Genomic DNA, 19,533 nt, shown 5'->3' with positions numbered 1-19,533 from the left:
ATGATAGGGAGACATAAATGCTCAATCAGGCTATTAATCATTAAATTTTGATGCACATCAGCCCAATGTGCTTCCATCCAAGGAATTGGGACTCAAGAAATGTGTAAAGGACTAAAACAATCACAAGAATCACAATAAACCCAACAGTGAAGTGCAAATTATATAAACACACTACAATGCATATAAGATATAACAAAAAATTGCAAGGTATGCAGTTTTTGACATTACATCCTGAATTCTCAAAACTTTGTTTCTATTAAATTCCTTTCCACCCACTTTGTAGATTTTTCCTTCTTAGAATTGGAAAAATAATATAAACCCATATATTAAAATGTTGACTGAAATTTCATCTTTTTTGCCATAATGTTAATTCCTTCTCTTATCTTTTTTAATCAGACAAATATTATGGATATAGAACAACAGATGCACAATCAAAAGACACAATACATTACCTGCCAATCGAATATATTTTCCAAGTGAGGGTAACCAGTCTGAGGTGTGAAAGAACATTTCAATATACACTTTCATATGAGTTATATACTAATTTCGAGTGACTGTTTATTCCGAATCCTACCACTTCGCACTCACTAATAATCATAATCTTTCTACTCAAAGCATAGAAGCGTCGATAAGTGTTTTTAACGATGTTCAGATATGTATCCTTTGCAGCAGTGCATGTTCAGAAGTAAAAAGTTAATAAATGACTCAAGAAAGGTGTAATTTCATATGTGCACAGAATCTACAACTCCCGCCTTTATCTCTGGAAAAGGGTACTTACTATATTGTGACAGTTCCTTTTGCTTTCTGAAGAATGACCGAAAAAAAAAATATGAACGCTATGGATTTGCTGGAAATAAAAAGAGAGATGAAATAAATTTAATCCAACTTATAAATATATATAAATGAATATGTTCATGTAGCCATTCACGTATCTAATATTATTAGCACCAAAGACACCCGTAGCAATTCAGTGACACTCGAGAAAAACCAAACTTACAATAGCACAGAAATGACAGTTTTTATAATGAGATCTTAAAACAAATAAGCCGAACTGAAACATGCCAACAGAGATAAGAGCTCAAATTGGACTTCTCTAATCTTTTCCTATCAATGTAAGCATAAAATCTTGGTAGTCTCCGGAAGTGTCGGCTGCTATTGCATGCTCTAGAGACTTGCTAGTTCGATTGAAGTACTGCTCTTTGATTCGCTTCATGTCAACTTCAGCACGAGTAACCACCACTCTCAGAAGTCCCTCTTCATCCGTCCCAAGTTTATCTATAGATAGCCTCAAAACCTGAAGCAAACAATCATCAACATAACTCTGGATAAGTTCTAGGATTTTTTTGCTGAGAACAGACTTCACTGTGTGACAACTGTATATCAAAATCTTATTTTTCCAAGCACGCATCCCGCATGCATGGGTAATTGGATTTTTATTAGCTTGTGCATGGGTAATTGCTAATATAAGTCAAATTTAATCAACCAACATACTAATTCTGACTTTTTTGGCTGAATCTTAACAGTCATATTACCTTGGCAAAGTACTTTTCAGGGAAGCAGATGCATTTAATAACAACTCGCAAAGCATCTAGAAACTCCTCTGGTTTCTCATTCTTCAAGGCCTATAACGAGTTTACCACAAATTAGAAATAAACATATCCAGATAAATACTTTAATTATTTCAGGATCAAAAAGATCGAACAAATAAAAATCTTTAAATTTACAAGTTCAACCTTCTCAAATTCCAAGGATGTTGCAGACCATGCAAAAACAATCCGATTAATTCATTTGAGGCAACAATTGTGCAAGATAGCAGGTGAACTAATTATATTAATCCTTTAAGGTTCCAAGAAATGTACTTACACATTTTTCTGATACAGAAAGTCTTTTGATTTGCACTCAAAAAATACTGTTGACATTTATAATCTTTTATAAATATACTATAATATACTATATTTTCCCATGCTTTCCTTTGAGTGGGCCTAAATGTTCCAAGTTCATAATTCTTTAGTAAGTCAGCAGATAGAAGACAGCAAAAGAATCAGCATTAAAACAAATAAAATAAAAAAAGGTGATAATCACATTTTATCGTTTTGTTTGGAGGCTGAGAAAGTCAGACTTGAGGATTTATCATTTTGTTCCGAGCTATTGTTTTGGAGAGCTCGGTGGACACAAGTATTCAAAGCCATTGTAGGCTGTAGCATTAAAAACTATAAGCAAGTTTTTTCATCTGAGGTTATACTATGACCATCGATTCCTTTCACAGGCTATGACAATCAATTTTACATTGCAATACAAATACTTTGTAACCTCTCCTCTGCTATTTACTATTAGCCGTAACTCTTGCAACATCCGTGAAAAAATTGCTTTAACTAGTTTTCATTTCATACACTCATCCTGTTCAAAATAGAGTTTTTTGTCCCCACTTATGCAATAGAGAATTGTTTGAATCTGCATATATTTTATTCAGAGTTTTGGTGTTTTGTAGTTGTTCCATGAATACCCACAAGGAAGGGACTTAAAACAATAAATTAAATATTTTCAAATGTTTGAAAAAAGTGTCAATTTATTGCCAATTTTCCCACCGAGTTGTTGCCGATTCTGAGATTTTTTTATTTATTTTTGGGTCAGCCGAGATATTGCCAAGACCGAGATTTTCAACTATGGATAGAACAATCATGGGCAACACTTCATTTAACAGTACTAAGTGCAAGGAATAAAGCTTAATGATTCATGTTCGTATCCTTCCACTATAGCACTTGCATTTCTCAAAGACGACCTTGAAATCTTTCCAGCAAGTCTGTTAATATTATTCTGTTTTATTCCATTGGATAGTTGGCGGATGAGAGTAACATTCTCATGTGAATTATTTATATAGGAGTTACAGTTGATTATCCCACCAAGGCAGAAGTGCTAAGGGTTCTAGTGGAGTAACAAGGCCCAAATGTTTAGAATCCTCAGGCCTATCTTCAAAAGTCTTGTAGATTGTACTCATTTTATTAAGCTTACTCCAATTCTTTCACTTTAACTACAAGATTCTTCACTCCAGTGACAAACATATTATCCTATAGACAATAACATACTTTGATTGGTAGGTTTATTTTAGTAAGTTGAAACCTATAATAACTAGATCTGCTACATACAGTATCTAAGGCAGATCAATCCTATAAACATCAATACAAAACAAAACCCCCACTGGATATTAATATAAAACATAAATAAATATACAATATATTACAACAAATGACTAGAATGGCATCGAGTCATCTGATGAAAGAGAAAAATAAGCCAAATTAATTGTAGAATATATACTCTATGGCCTCAAAAGTTACTAGATATCACAATATGCAACTACATCAACTATGGAAGCATGCAACCTAAAAGACTGCTAGAAATTGATTTCATTTCCATATATTAGGCTATTAAGAGAGTATGGTTTTCCTGGGCAAAGTCAAAATATAATAATCATATTCTCTCTTTATTTAAGCTCATAGATCATATATCATGCACGAAGTCTATAAGTTCTCTATGCATTGCGTAAAGTCTTCTAAAAATAATGTAATATCTGGAACTCGTATGCTAACACAATGCATGTGCATGGTTGGTTTTTTAGGTTAGGTTTTTAGAAATGTCCCTTCCATTTTTTCAATAATATTGATTAGATTGCTGTTAATAATTGTCCAAGTGTTGTAGTTATTGGGGTTCACAATGATCCTCTATATATGGTCTACCATACATACCAAGTCTCTCTTGGCAATAAATTCCGTATAATTTCACATATATGACAGCTAAGACTTTAAGACATGATTGATTTGTACTGGGTTGACCCCACAATGGTTGAAATTGTGGGACAAGGGTGACTTTTAAGGCATTATATGCTCCAAATGTTTTGGAAATTATAAAACAAAGGCAACAGGGTTCTATTCACCATTTATTTCCTATATAAACAAATATTGTATGCTGTGTGAGCCTCTTATCCTTTTACTACATGAGGATTGATTTGTACTGGGTTAACCCACAATGGTTGAAATTGTGGGACAAAAGTGACTTTTAAGGCATTATATGCTCCAAATGTTTTGGAAATTATAAAACAAAGTCTACAGGGTTCTATTTACCATTAATTTCCTATATAAACAAATTCTGTATGCTGCGTGAGCCCCTTATCCTTTTACAACCTGAGGCAAAATTTCGTTAGTATAATCAGTAATTGTGGAAATCATCTCAGGACAACTTAAAACACACAAGTCAAACTTCACAACAATTAAAAATATAAATGAAATTCTTCAACACTTAAATGCATGATTTGGTTGTACTTAGTTAATCTCAAATTGGTCAAAACTTGTAAGAAAGGGTAACTTAAAGGGTATTACACACTCCAAATGCTTTCCCAGGGAAGAAAGAAGCACAAATACATGATTCAGCTAGAATTGGCTTAATCCAGAATTAGTTAAAACTTAAAACTGGGAGGCAACTACAACTTGCAAAACATTACATGCCCTAAACGCTTCTCCAATGGGCAAAAGGACCAGAGAGTAAAAACCTCGAAATAGTGGATTGTATTTACCATTTCTCCCCAAAATAACAAATGCTTTGAGTTGTCTGTGTAATTGACAAAGAAAGTAGAGATTGAAACCCGCAAAGTAGAGGATAACATTACCGTTCACTGCCACAACTAACAAATGAACTTAAGTGCCTGTATGACATGCGAAGTGTCCAATTGCCTTAATTGTTAGTAACATACATCAGAAATTTTAGTAACAATCACAACTGACACTGAAAAATTCATAATAATGCAGAAGAACATAAACTGAGCACAATTCTTTAGCATGCTTTTGCTGAAGGAATGACCACAAACATGTTAGGAGAGAAAACCCAACAATTGTTGCATCTAGTTAGTTTCCACAAAAGTGTACCTTCTTGAAAAATACAAGTAAAATATAGAACAATAACAATGAACTAGATTTATTGTCAATTTATTTACTTGAGGAATGAATGTTACTGGTAAAAGGAGAAACAATAAATAGGCTAAAATGTCTCTGTCCACTTAAGTTTCTCTTAATTAATTGTTTATCATGATGAAAGTTATCAAAATATCAATGTAGATTTGAAATTTTCTTATACTTTTATACTTTTATAATTAATTGTTTGTCAAACTTGTTAGAAAGGGTAACTTAAAGGGCATTATGCACTCCAAATGCGCTTAGGACAACTTAAGTTTCTATTAATTAATTGTTTGTCATGATGAAAGTTATCAAAATATCAATGTAGATTTGAAAATTTCTTATACTTTTATATTTGTCATCACCAAGAACCAATAGCATTCTAAAATGCTTACTTCAAAAAAGTAGTCATCCTAATGTTGGACAACCTAAACCCTGCCTTCAAAGATCATCACAATGTGGCAGTCAAGGATGATATAATTACATCCCCACAGTCAAATATATTGTCAAGGATGTTTCTGAATATAAGATTGTCAAGGATGTTGATCTTCATAATTAGTTTCATCACCTTCTCGGACTTTGTTGAATATGTTATAATCCATGATTTCATTGTCACTGACATCCAAGTCACATAATGGGTTTTTATCAGGGGCAACCACACCATATGGCTTCTAAAGATGGCCATTTGTCTCCTCCAGGATTTATATCTCCTCACATGCATGAAATGCTAAGCCTTTTTTGGCTACTTTTTGGGCCATCTACAAAAAATAGGTAGAGAGAGGAACTGAAACTGATTTTTGAAATATGAAAACTGCTTGCAAACAAAGATTATAATAGGAATATGTTGTATTTCAACCAATCATTTAATGTTACACAAAATAATGTATAACTTCCCTGATATTTAGCAGATGCCAACTCATGCTCAATTCAAGGTAAGAATGGGCAACAATTGGAACATTCAGCTACCTCCTCAATCTAGCACAGAAAGACCCTATTGCTCGAGGTTTACGACCTTTTACGACTCATTTTCCCTATGAATCCCTCTATTACTACATTGCATCAACTCCCTTAACACCTGTAAAATTAGTTTATAGAAACTTAAATATTTCAAATGATGACAACATAAGTAATAACTAACACAATCTAATGACTATATTAAACCTCTGATGCTACCAAAAGTTCACCTTTATCCTTCAGATATTGTGATGGTGCTCTCATTCTTCCCAACTTGAAACTCATTTCCTTATGCAATCAAAGCGCTGAATATTAAAATGCCTCACTCCAGTACAGCATACCCCAAAGCTCTGTTATTGGGTTCAACCATAGTCTGTCTCAATCAAGTTGAGATCCTAGTCCAGGTTTGGCCTGGTTATGTCAATGAACAGTAACACACGAGCCTGGGTGGATCTAAGCATAAATTAGGCAAAAGTAGGAAAAACCCCTGCACATGAAAACCCAGTGAACCCAGATACTTGAGCCCCAACCCAGCAACTTAGCTCTGAAGAAAGATCTTTTGATAGAGATACCCTGTTTAAGGCTCTTACTCCTCATCTGCCCTAGTTGACAAATTGCATTCTAGATTCAAAAGAACATGTTCATCTACCACCTTGTATAATCCTCAAGATCTGACAGTAAAAAACAAGGATGTTAACAATATTCTACCAGAGAAGAAAACTTACAAGGTCAACAAAATCAAGGCCCAACATTCTCCACCCAGTTTCCCTTGAGAAAATCTTGATTAGTAAGTTGCTAACAAATAAAGCAATAATAAGTGTGTTTTTTCTCTACTTCTACCTCACAGAATCTTGCTTATGAAAGTTGCTGAGAGATAACAGCAACTGTTAAGGTGAGTTTTCTTTCTGTTTAATCAAAGTGCTTAATTCAAAGCCACAGATCAGTATAGGATCTAGATGACTTTTCTTTCTGTTTAAATCTAGCATCATCATTGCCACTACCAACATCAAGCACCTCATTGGGCTAATTTAGCAAGCACCAACTGACACTGATGGATGTGTCATAAGATTTAACAGGCTTTCTCATCCATCTCCACAATCTCACTCAACCACATCGAGTATGATGCAGCCAAGAGTGGTTGTTTATCAGTTTCTTTATAATTTGTGTATTCTAAAAGTGCAACTTTAAGTCATCATAGTCAAAATTGCCACTGATTACGTTAATTAAACAAAGGCATTGAAAAAGAATCTGGCAGGGGAGACACTGGAAAACTGAACTGATTTATTACATTTGAAACTAATTCCTAAGATCCAATTACATTGGATCAGATAAAATGATAATCAGGTGCATTGAGTAAAAAGATAATCACGAGGTCTACAAAGCAACAAAATGCTGAATTATCTTACGTTTACTCTGACCATATTTGGAATTAAGAAAAGCTTATAGTAAGCTATTGTAATTAAAACTTTCTCCCACAACCCGAAAGTTCTACATCAGTTCAGAGAAGCCCCAGTCATCCTGAAAGCAAGAAGTCCTAAAAGAAATCCTTGTGTCAGCTCTTTCGAGGAAAATGCAAAATGACTTTGAAGCTTCAAGTTTTTTGCGAGTTTAAATTTAGAAAATCTACATTACCCGGCTTCCCCGGTTTTCATGGTTTTAACTTTTATCTGTACTGAACCAGAGCAGGTACAGGTCTGGGATGCAATCCCTCCTGGGTATGCCATTGGTCATACCTGAGACAAACACAGAGTCCCAAGTAGCAACCCTGTGCATACCCAGGGCAAATATAGGCAAACCTCAGGAAGAAAAGAATTTCCTTCTAGAAAAAAGCTTTTGAGAGTCACATATTGCATTAAGCTCTGTAATTTGTTTTCTCAGAAATCATATACGTCCACGATAGTGAACGGGCACAAACTTCTTTTGAATAGATGAATTCTGCGCAATATGTATGACACATTTTTCCACTATGCGCCCTGATTTATCCTATATGTGCTAATTGAATTGATCTTTCACAATTTGCAAATCAAACTTCAGATTCTTTTATTCATTCAATGGCAACACTACTTGATAATCAAAGTCAAACATGAGGATTTGACAATATACTCAAATGGCAGGAATTTTTATTATTTAAGCTTCTATCTGAGATATACGGCAAAAAACAGAACAGATACTATTCTAAATAAGTTCCTTCTTTGGTTCTTCCACTTTTCTCTGATATTATTTGTTATGGACAAATCTTACATCTATTTCTGGATAATAGTAAACTACAAATAGTCATGTAAAGACAGTCGGAGCATGGAAAAGGAATGAAACAATAAAAATTTATAGGCACATAGGTTATATGGATACCTTGTTGATATGATGACCATATTCGTCTTTGTAATGATTGAAAGTGGCATTCAACTGAGCTTTGCTTCTTGTACTCAATATTCGGATGAAATCATCATGATTAAAAGCCTTTTCCTCTATGGCCTCATGCAGTTGCTTGGCCTCAGACTTGGCCAGGCGTATGTCCACTTCTGGGCCTTCATATCGATATGAACTTACAAGGGCAACCAAGAGCTGAACAGAATTGAGAAAATGTGAATCACAATGCACAAGATATAATCATAATATGGTGTTAGATTTAGATATAAACCTCCATTCATAAGTTAAATGCATAATTCCCTGCTGTTCTAAACAGACAAGTGCAACCCTTTCTGTGGCTCGAAAAAATCATCTCACAATATTTAACAATGAACCAAGTACCTTACGGAAGTCTCCCTGTGTATGTGAAGCAACATCTTCTTCAAGAGACTTTTTGTACAGTGCATGATATGCTTGTCTCACCATCCACAGTTCAGCTGAAGACCGAGCACACGAAATTTCTAAAAGTGACCGATTCTTTGGAGTCCACTTTTTTATTGCTCCATGTGCCAGAAGAGCATCGCGCTCCCCAGGTTCCAGTACCCAAAGTAGCAAAGCCCTCTTTCACAATAGTAAAATCCAAAATTAAAAGGCTGTTTAGAGAGAATATGTTGAAAGCTTCTAGAAATACTGCAATGGCAAAGGATCAAGGCAATTTAAGAAGACATGTACAATCCAAAGCTCAAAGATCAACAGATCATATCACAAACCTATTAATTAAGTAGGCTGAACATTGAATCAAGATCCTAGATTCACTATGTAGAGGTACGGAAAAATAAATAATTATGCACCTCAAAATTATTTGTGAGTTCTGATTCCAATCTCTTCAGGAAATCCTCCTCATACAACTGAGTATATGTTTGCCTGATTGCTTTGCGCTGAGCTGCACTCCTGTGTCCCAATATCTCTATAATTAATTTCTCATTTGTGCCCCAACCTGTAAGGAAAAAAGCAATATTATAGTTTCACTTTTATGTTCTTTTAAAATACTAAAATAACTGAAATTCATTTGAATAACTCAGTTATGCAGTCATTATCCTATTAAAATCCCTCTTCCTCAACTAATATTACAAAATTTATTCTATTAAATGTTGCATTTGCACGAGGCGGGTAACTGCGAGTTGGATTTTCAAGGCCTGTGCTTGGTCATCAAGCTGTAAGTTTCAAATGTGCAACGCATCATATGACTGAACAGCAAAAGATTACATCTAAATTAACAAAAAAAAGTTCAAGACAAATAATGTAAAATACTTTGAAGGTCGTGCAATTAATTCTTACTTACAGGGTGCGTTCCAAATACGATAATAACGTTCCCAAAAAGTTGAGGAACCCCATTATCAAGGATGTAAGTTTACATTCCAATAATTAGTAGTAATATTATTGGTTATAAACATGTAAATTTACATTCCAATAATTAGCAGTAGTATTATTGGTTATAGATGTGTACACCAAATAAGTTAATAAATAATAACATGTGAATAAAATGAGCTATAGATTCTGTAAATAAATGCGTTGATTGTTGTATCTTAGCATCTATATTTGCAACTGATAGTTTATGACCACGATATTGATTGAATCTGCTTAATAGTATGTCTTCAATAATAGGTGAAGCACATTCACAAAGGTATTGAAATTTTGAATTTCTTGTCTAATGTTGGAAAATGGATCATATCTGACTCAAAGGTGGACCTGTTATTCAGAGGCCTGGATCCACCAACCAATGGCAGGTTCTAGATTCGACTCTTAGCTGATCCATTAAAAATATAACACAATATCTAGACCTAACTAAGATTCATGTCCCTGCAGAGCGACTTAAGAGGGATATCAACAATGAGTCACCTCTGAACCAAATATGGGCTGGTCACTAAAAGGCTGGTAGGTCGATGGTATAACATCTAGTAGCAAATGACAGGTCCTGGGTTCAATTCCTAGCTGGTTCATAAAAATTTAACACAGTATCAAAGCCAAGCTAGGATTCTAAGAATCTAGGACATAGCTCAAGGTGGGTCTCTTGAAGAATCAGTCCCCAAACCAAATATGGACCAGTCACTAATCAAACCAGTAGCTCAGGATGCACCAGCATGTTCATGATTAATTTAACAATGCTGAATTTCTTTTTAAGAGGATAATGAGCATTGTTTATGTCATGTCCCTCTCTTAGCAACATAATTATAACAGGGGATTTGCCTATCATTGACTCTCGTAGGCAAATAATTATGGGGAGAGGGTCGATTTTGTCTTCCAAATAAATAAGTGGGGCCTACTCATTCGAATATTAAATAAAGGTTGTATTCTAACTTTATAAAGTTAATTATTTAATTTTGTAAAGTTAATATTTGTAGTGCAAGAAGGTTCCGGATAATTCCCAGAAACTTCCCGGCAAAGAGATAAATAGAGGACATAGGGCTCTCTTTGAAGCAAGCAATTTTGTGGATTTCTCTATTTATCATATTGGAGCAATTTGTGGTCTTCAGTCTGCAAATTCCCATTAGATCTTTGGGAACGAGAACTCCCTGGGATCTGCATAACTGAGGAGGTGGGATATCTTCCGAAGGGTTGCACATTGGAGGTGGTCTTCAGCCATCTCATGTTGTGATTATTTGCGCATTCGGATTATTTTGAGGATGACGATTTGAAATCCTGAGTACTGGCAGAATTGAAATGTGAAACTCTCTTTCCAGTCCGAAACAGCAGTTTAGAGTTTACGTGATCAATAGAATGCATTAAGATTGGACGGCAGATAGGAAGCCAACAGGAAGGGAGATCGCATCAAGATTGGGCTAATTGCAGATTTATCACCGAATCTGAGATTGGATTACAGAAGGGGAGGGAACGCGGATTTGGAATCGCTTGTGAGCTTCAATTACTCCTGCAACCAGCGGGGTCGGCTGCCGACAGTTCGGGCGCCTCCACAAGTTACGACCTGATCGCAGACAGGGGTCCAGTCACCAAATCACAGGCGATGGGAGTTAATGCGCGCAGCGGGAGAATGGTGGTCTGTCGATTAGCTGGGAAAGAGATCCTCGAATCTTGACCTAAGTGAATCGCACAGCAGATTATATAAAAGGAAAGACGGCACCCATATTCCCACCGTCCCTGAAAATGGACGCTTGAATAATCCAAATCTGGGGCACGAATCAACAGGTTCCATTTCTAATATTGCGCTATTGTAATTTTTTCCATTTGATCACCCATAAAACTGGATAGTTCATACTATAGTTTCTCTTGCAACTGTATCACTTACTGATTCTTGCCCATATTATTATTCGTTGTATAAGATTAGTCTGGTTCATGGCAAGTATTTGATAAAAGGTTAACACTTTAAACTCTTATAGAGAGGGCCATCAGTGTCTGGTAGTTAATTGTTTGTCGAAATGACTAATCCTTGAAGTATGAATCGTGAGTGCTAAAAGAACCAATAACTGCCGGGCCATTTCAGTTTATTTCTGTTAATTGTGATTTATGTTTCCCTCTTCAATTATATTTTGATAATATATATGTACAACATTACCAATAGAGAGTTACCTTCTAAATGCATAGTTCTCGGATGTGTTCATATTTTTGTTTGTTCTTTCAATACCATCATCAAGGGTTCGGCTGAAAGCATCCATAGAATTTGGCATTTTAGATCTCAAATATTGTGCTCAAATCTGGTATTTTCTAATGATCAGCTAGTACTCAAACATTAGACCTTCCATGTGCATGCTGGAAGACTGAACTACAGAGCTTCTCTGTGACTGAGGCTTAAAAAGACCTTGGCACTTCCAACAATGTCAAAACCGATTCATTACCACCCAGACCTACAACGATCGAAAGCATTCTAGAAGAAGCAGTTACAGACTTTATGGATCGATCTACGCTACTTTATTCGACTCTAACACTTACATATCAGACCGAACGCCAAGAACATTACTAATCCAAGATCTAAATTGTAGTGCCAAGAGCATTATCAATTTATTAAAGACCCAAATTCCAAAACAGAGAATTTCCACCATTTATGAAAAGAAACAAACAAAAGGAAAGATCAAAATTTCAGGCATTGACATTGATAAGAATTTTGAATACCACCACCATTCAGAACCCAATACCTGAGATGCAGTTGATAATTCCTCTTACTACTATAGAAACATGCATGAAAACAGCTTCATCAGAAATAAAGATTTTATCATTCATTAAGATTAAAACGGTAATAACCTTCAAAAGCCTTCCTAAGCTGTTCAGAGTCCTCAGTGGGAGAGGGAATGGGAGATGGCACTGTGACTGTTGACATACTTCTCTTCTGCTTTTTGAGAGCTAAGCTTACCAGTGTATGTAGGGTTGGAAATTTCCAATTTTCATTGGGGGTTTTATAGGATGTAATACGAGGGAAATCTGGGCAGAGGAAGTAGGATGAGACGTGGCGACAATCAAAGGAAGCTGTAAAATTGAATACGAGGCAACACGCGTCTCTGTCATTAAAAGTCGGTGGATGACATCAGATACAGTAAAACGCATCAAAGGATAATGGTCTAATTTAGTGCGGACTGTTATAAAGAAATTCCCCCCAGCGGCTCAGATAAAACCGCTGAACGCGCCATTGCCAAATACGGAGTTTTTTTGTTGCAGCTTCTTAACCGCTTTTGACAGCACCTTCATAAGGAAACACGTGGACTTTGCTATTGTATTAGTATTAACTATCGATTAAGAACTAAAAACAGGAGTATTTTTGTTTTCTATATTAATTTATAATTCTAGCTTCTTTTTCATTTCGGGAATCAAACATAAGACCCTAATAATTTTAGTTTTTAACAAACTAGCACTTGTACTTTTGAAAACTACAAGGGTTAAGCTAATAGTCTTGTTACTTGTATACCTTCAACATGTTCTTAAATGGTTATTATTTTGTTTATAATTTTAATTAACTTTTGTAGCTTAAGTAAAACATTCCATAAAATATTTCTATTTTTATTACTATTTGTGGTCAAAATAATTGCACTCTATATATCCCTATCTTCTATCTCCTTCCCTATAGTTAGGATTTAAGGCATATAGATCAGGGTTTATAATTAAAGAGAATAATAGTGGAGATGGTCAAGGACTGAGGGCTTAAAGGATCTAGTGCTAAGAGACTATTATAGGGTTTATAATTTAAGGTTGAGGGATTCATGATTTGATCTTGGAGAGGGTTATATTGAGAAGAGGAGAGAAAAAAATAAAAGGGATAAGGCGGAAGGAAGTGTACATAGGATTAAGTGTTTAGGTCTTAGAGTTTATATTTAGAGAAGAGGAAAGAGGAAGAGGGAGGGAGGGAGGGAGGGAGGGAGGGAGAGGGAGAGAGAGAGAGAGAGAGAGAGAGAGAGAGAGAGATGGGGGAGAAAGGAGAGAGTATGAGAGAGGAAAAGAGAGAGGTATGAAGGTGGAGGGGAGAACTTGACAATGAGTGGGGCCTATCTCTTTTCACCTCCCTCACTCTATCTCCTTTTCATTCTATCCTTCTTCCCCACCTCTCCCCCATGTCTCACTCTCTCCCTCTCCTCATATCTATCCATATCCACATCTCCTTAACTCTCTTACTTATATCCATCACCTTATTTCTCTCATTCTCACACCTCTATCTCACCTATTTATTGATATCTGATTATGTCTATCTCTCATATTGAGTACATCACCCCCCCCCCCTATTTATCCCTCATCATATCTCCATCTATATTTCTCTTAATATCACTCTCCCTCCTCCCTTTAAATCTCTTTCACTATATCTCTCTATTACTCCATCTATATCTTTATCTCTTCAGCATACCTTTCTACCTCTTCATATCACCCTCTCTCTCTCACTCTACAAGTCCATTTTTATATATTGATCTATCTTTCCCTCTATCCACCCCCATCTTCTCTCTTTCCCTCTCTACATATCTCTCTCTCTCAACCTGCCCACTATCTCTACTTCTCGCCCTTCTTCCCTCTCTTTCTACCTCCAATCCGTCCTCTCTTTATCTCTCTCCATTTTTCACTATTTCACTTCCTATCCATCCTCCATATCTCTATCTATACTTCTATCTCTTTCCCTTCACATATATCTTTATCTCCCTCTCTTGTTCTTCATATTTATTGTATCTCCCTTTTTATCTCCCTCTCTCTATTTATATATGTTAATGTCTACTTATGTATATTTTCCGGTCTATATCTCTCATGATGAGTTCCTGTTGGTTTCTTTGTTGTTAAACAAGAAAGTTTGATCTTTTTGTAATGTTTTGATCTATTTTCAAGACCTCTTTCTCTTGTATTAAGTGACAACATTCAACAATTTTGTCTACATCTTCAATAAAAAGGATAGTTATGGAACCTTTCTTAGAGTTGGTTATGAAATATGGCTCAAAAGATGGGTATGTCATTCCCTCCATACTACTCCCCCACTATTTCTATTCTCTATCTATTTACCATCCCTCTCTCCCTCTTCCCCATCCCTCTATTCCTTTCCCCAACCTCTCTCCCTATCTACCCTGTCATCCTAACATACACTCTCTTTCCTTTATGGTCCACTTCCCCACTTTCTTTATCTGTCTCTCACTCTCTTCCTCTCATCCCCATTATCCAACTATTATAAAGAGGATATAGGGAGAGAGGGAGATAAAAAGATAAGAGGAAATAATTATCATTGGAAATACCCTGAACCTTATTTACCCTAAATCATGTACAATAAATATTATATTATAAGCCCTTTGTAGAGAATATTTTCCTTCTTCCCCCCACTCGCACTATCTCCATATTTTCCTTCTCTCTCTCTCTCTCTCTCTCTCTCTCTCTCTCTCTCTCTCTCTCTCTCTCTCTCTCTCTCTCTCTCTCTCTCTCTCTCTCTCTCTCTCTCTCTCACACACACACACACACACACACACACACACACACACACACACACACACAAGGGGATATAAACGAGTAATAAGAGATTAAGGAGAGGTATTATTTGAGGGATTTAGAGACCTAGGAAAAAAATTAGTAATTATTTGGTAATTTATAGGTATCATTTCTTTGATGTATTTACAATAAGAGATTTTGTTTGATTAATATTTTATCTCTTTTATTTCACCTTGATGGGTATAATGAATGTGACAGGAAAAGAGTAAGAAAGAGTGAAAATGGAGAAAGGAGAAAGGATTTAAAGTTTAGAGATTATGGTAATAGAGTTTAGGGTTATCTACTAATATATATTTTAGACCTTAGGGTTGGATGTTTTAAGATGTTAGACTTAGGTAGGGTTTAGGGTTTAGGGGACAGAGATATGGGGATGTAGCCCAAGATTTGCTAAAATCACTTTTAATCTTCGTGTCTTCCATTCAATTTAAGTATGCTTTATTCCTTTGTAGTATTGGTTATAATTATATATGAATGAGATGAGATTTACTCCAAGAATAAAATAGATGTAGAAGTCAATATAGTACATCATCATAGAACTAAATGTGTGAATCTTGAAAGACATGAGATGCAATTCACCCTAGTACTTCATTCGTACAACCAAACCCTATTGAGGTGCACACACCTCTTTTAACTAAAGAGAAAGGTTGTGATATCCAAATTTCAATCAAATAATATCTTTACCCACAAAGGTCTACCTTTCTCTCTCCCTCTCTCTAAACCCTAAAAATTCTGAACCCCAAAACCCAAAACCCTATAACCATAATCTCTAAAATCTAAGTCATTTCTCCCTCTTATAGTCTTCAATTGAACTATCTTCACCACTTAATATAATGAATAAACAACATTATCTTTTCAATGTGCCAATTGATCAAGTGCTCATTGTAATCTCTAAATAACTCAACAATTTGCAATCCATAACCAACTACAACCATTTGTTGGGACCAACTATGACCAAATACAACTACATACATATGTGTGTGAGTGAGTGAGACTACTCTCACATATCTAAGCCATAACTTCCTTTGAGTTGACAATTTTCAATCCTTGACCAACTACAAGCCATAACTACATCTCTTTATCTTTTTCTCCCTCTATCCCTATATCTTTATCTCTATTTGTATCTTACATTGTTTGTTTCTATTTTTAGATAATTTCACCTCTCTCTATTTTTGTCTATTTAAATGCCCCCTCTCTCTTAGATACACACACATAAAACTCTATAACCATAAACCTTAAATGAGAGAGAAGCAATGATATGAGACTGATAATCCATTCACTCAATTAGGCTCATGGATAGTTTAAGGCCCCACAAGATCATATTTTGAAAGATATATAAGAGAAAGAGAAAGTGGAACCCCACATTTCCTTCTCTCTCTCTCTCTCTCTCTCTCTCTCTCTCTCTCTCTCTCTCTCTCTCTCTCTCTCTCTCTCTCTCTCTCTCCCTCTCCCTTATCTCTTCACTTTCTTTGTCTCCTCCTATTCCCTCTCTCCCTTTATTTCCTCCAAGCTCCCTTCCCTTCTCTCTTTCTTCCTATCTCACTCTCTCCATCTTTCCCCTCGTTTCCTTACTAATCTTTCTCTCTTTCCCTTCTCTCAATCTTTCCATTTTTCACTTTAGCCTTCTTTTCTTGACCTTCGTAACTCCCGCTCTCTCTTTACATTTCAATCTTCTTGAAATCTCTCTATTTTGTGGATGTAGCCTACGATTGGGTAAAACACTTTCAATCTTTGTGTCTTCTATTTTATTTTAGTGCAATTTAGTCCTTTGTAATATTGGTTATAATTACATATAACTGAGATGACATTTACTCCAAGAATAAGGTAGATGTATAAGTCAATATATTACGTCATTATAGAACTAAATTTGTGTATCTTGAAACATAGGAGATGTAGTTCACCCTAGTACTTCATACTTACAACCAAACTCTTTCGAGGTGCACTTATATCTTTTAACCAAAGAGGAAGGTTGTGACGTCCAAATTTTATTGTAATAAAATCTTTACCCATGAAGGTCCACCCCTCTCTCCCTCTCTCTAAACCCTAAATGTACCTAAGCCCAAAGCCCAAAACCCTATAACCATAATCCCTAAAATATATGTCATTTTGAATGGATGACCCTCAAATGTCTTGTCCAAGTTTAGGTTTAAATGATTTCAAAAGAAAAAAAAGGTGTCCACTTATACCCCCCTTTTTGTACACCTTCTTAGTGCACTTACCCCTTTATCCTCCTATATCTCTCTCTCTATCAATACTTCTCTCCCTTTCCCTTTCCATATATCTTTATCTCCCTCTCAATTTCTTCATATTTATTGTCTTTCCTCAAAGGTCTTTAGCAAGGAGCATTGGTAAGACATCATAAGAATCTTCCAAGGGAGTAAAATTTCTCTCAAAAGTATGTCTAGAGTCATTTTGTTGCTTCTCAAGTGAATAACATGCATCCATGTCTTCATCATAGATAGGTTTATCATGAAATATTTGCATACACTCAAAGGAGGTATCACTTGCTTGCTCTCTAAGGAGATCTTTAGATCTAATAAATGAAATAATGAAAAAATGCTAGATATGGGGATAACAATCTCAATCTACTTCTTCCCTTATCCCAAGATATTCATCTCTATTTGTAGCACTCATTGTATATCTTTATTTCTAGATAAAATTGGTAACTTTCAAAATCACAACATGGTGAATACTATGGAAACTCTAAAGGTAACAATAATATCTTACATATAAATAATCCATGTTTAAACAATTATGCAATCCTAGATTTTGATCTTCTATAGTGAATATGGTTTTTCATGTCACCAATTTCTCATGATGAGTTCTTATTGGTTTCTTTGTTATTAAACAAGAAAAGTTTGATAGGGAGAGAAACATGAGAGAACTAGATAGGGAGAGAGTGTGGTAAGATATATGTAGGGGGGATACAAGATTTAATTTAATACCAACCTTCATATTCATAATGAAATCATGTTGAGGTGTGCATATCTCTTTTACTTGAAGATGGATGTTGTGACATATCTTCCTCAAATAACTCTCACTCTCTCCTTTTTAATTTTCTTCTTCTTCCCCGCCTCTTTCCCTTGTTTCACTCTTGCCTTCTATCTATCCATATTCACTTCTCCTTTATTCTCTTACTCATCTACATCACTCTCATGCCTCTATCTCTACCTCACTCTATTTATCTATATCTAATTATGTATAGCTCTTGTATTCAATCCACTTCTCTAATAATAACTAATTACCCACTTCTTTCTATCCTCCTCCATATATCTCACCCTTTTTCTTCCTTATCCACCTGTGTGTGTGTGTGTGTGTGTGTGTGTGTGTGTGTGCGTGTGTGTGTGTGTGTGATAGAGAGAGAGAGAGAGAGAGAGAGAGAGAGAGAGAGAGAAGATAAAGCTACAATTGGTAGAGAGAGAGAGAATAAAATAGTAGGGAAATGGGGACATAGTGAGAGAAGGAGTTAGGGTTTAGGGTTTACAGTTATAGGGTTTTGGTTTTAAGCATTATGGATTAAGGTTTAGGGTTTAGAGAGAGAGAGAGAGAGAGAGAGAGAGAGAGAGATCTATGATGTATCAATTTGAGACATCCTTTAGTAGATGTATATATTTACTTGTATTGTATTCATAATTTTTTGATTCATTATTGTTATTTTTGCAACATGTGTAGCAAAAGTTGTATTATTGTGTATACCATGATGTATCACTATATCTTACTTCTTGTATCTATGTTTACATTGATGATGAATTCTAAGGTAATGATCAGGGTTAGGGATAGGATTATGATTAGGGTTTATTATTATGATTAAAATTTTGGTTAGGGTTAATCTAGTATAATAAATGATCTAATCTACATGTATACTCAAAGGATCTCTTTCTATAAGATGTATCCACAAATACAATAGATCTGCCATTGCCAAATCATAGAGCCATGAATAAGGATAAGGGTTTAAGGTTTATGATTTTTGGTACACATATGATGAAGTATGTGACATATGATGAGAATGATAATGTGACATCACCTTTTCAATATATTGAGCTATGTTTCCTTTTATCCACCTCTCTCTCTCTCTCTCTCTCTCTCTCTCTCTCTCTCTCTATTTTTTTTTACTCCTCTATCTATATTTATTTGTTTATCTCTCCTCTTCTTCCTCCCTTCCATATCTAGGTTTCTTCCTCCCTTATTCATCTCTCTTTAGGCTAATATTGATGGTACAATTGGTAGAGGTATAAAATAAAGTGGTAGGGAAATGGGGAAAGGTGGGCAAGGGGGAGAGAGAGAGAGAGAGAGAGAGAGAGAGAGAGAGAGAGAGAGAGAGAGAGAGAGAGAGAGAGAGTAGTCA

The 19,533-nt window shown here is 35.5% G+C and overlaps 1 protein-coding gene across 1 annotated transcript; it reads right to left on the bottom strand.

Moving 5' to 3' along the window:
* Positions 1-871: 871 nt before the first annotated feature.
* On the bottom strand, positions 872-12,619 carry LOC149532453 (annexin Gh1-like). Its single transcript, XM_089807373.1, has 6 exons — positions 12,495-12,619; positions 9,092-9,237; positions 8,643-8,861; positions 8,244-8,456; positions 1,533-1,622; positions 872-1,294 (listed from the first exon to the last, which is right to left on the bottom strand). Exons 1-6 carry the CDS (start codon positions 12,568-12,570, stop codon positions 1,094-1,096), a joined length of 945 nt encoding a protein of 314 aa, XP_089663499.1. The 5' UTR covers positions 12,571-12,619; the 3' UTR covers positions 872-1,093.
* Positions 12,620-19,533: the final 6,914 nt, after the last annotated feature.

This window comes from Cupressus sempervirens, chromosome 10, assembly GCF_028749045.1.
Source record: "Cupressus sempervirens isolate cs-2001-9-10 chromosome 10, ASM2874904v1, whole genome shotgun sequence".
NCBI classification, from domain to species: domain Eukaryota; kingdom Viridiplantae; phylum Streptophyta; class Pinopsida; order Cupressales; family Cupressaceae; genus Cupressus; species Cupressus sempervirens.
Note: the sequence above shows the minus strand (reverse complement) of the source record. Positions and strands in the feature narration are given on the sequence as shown.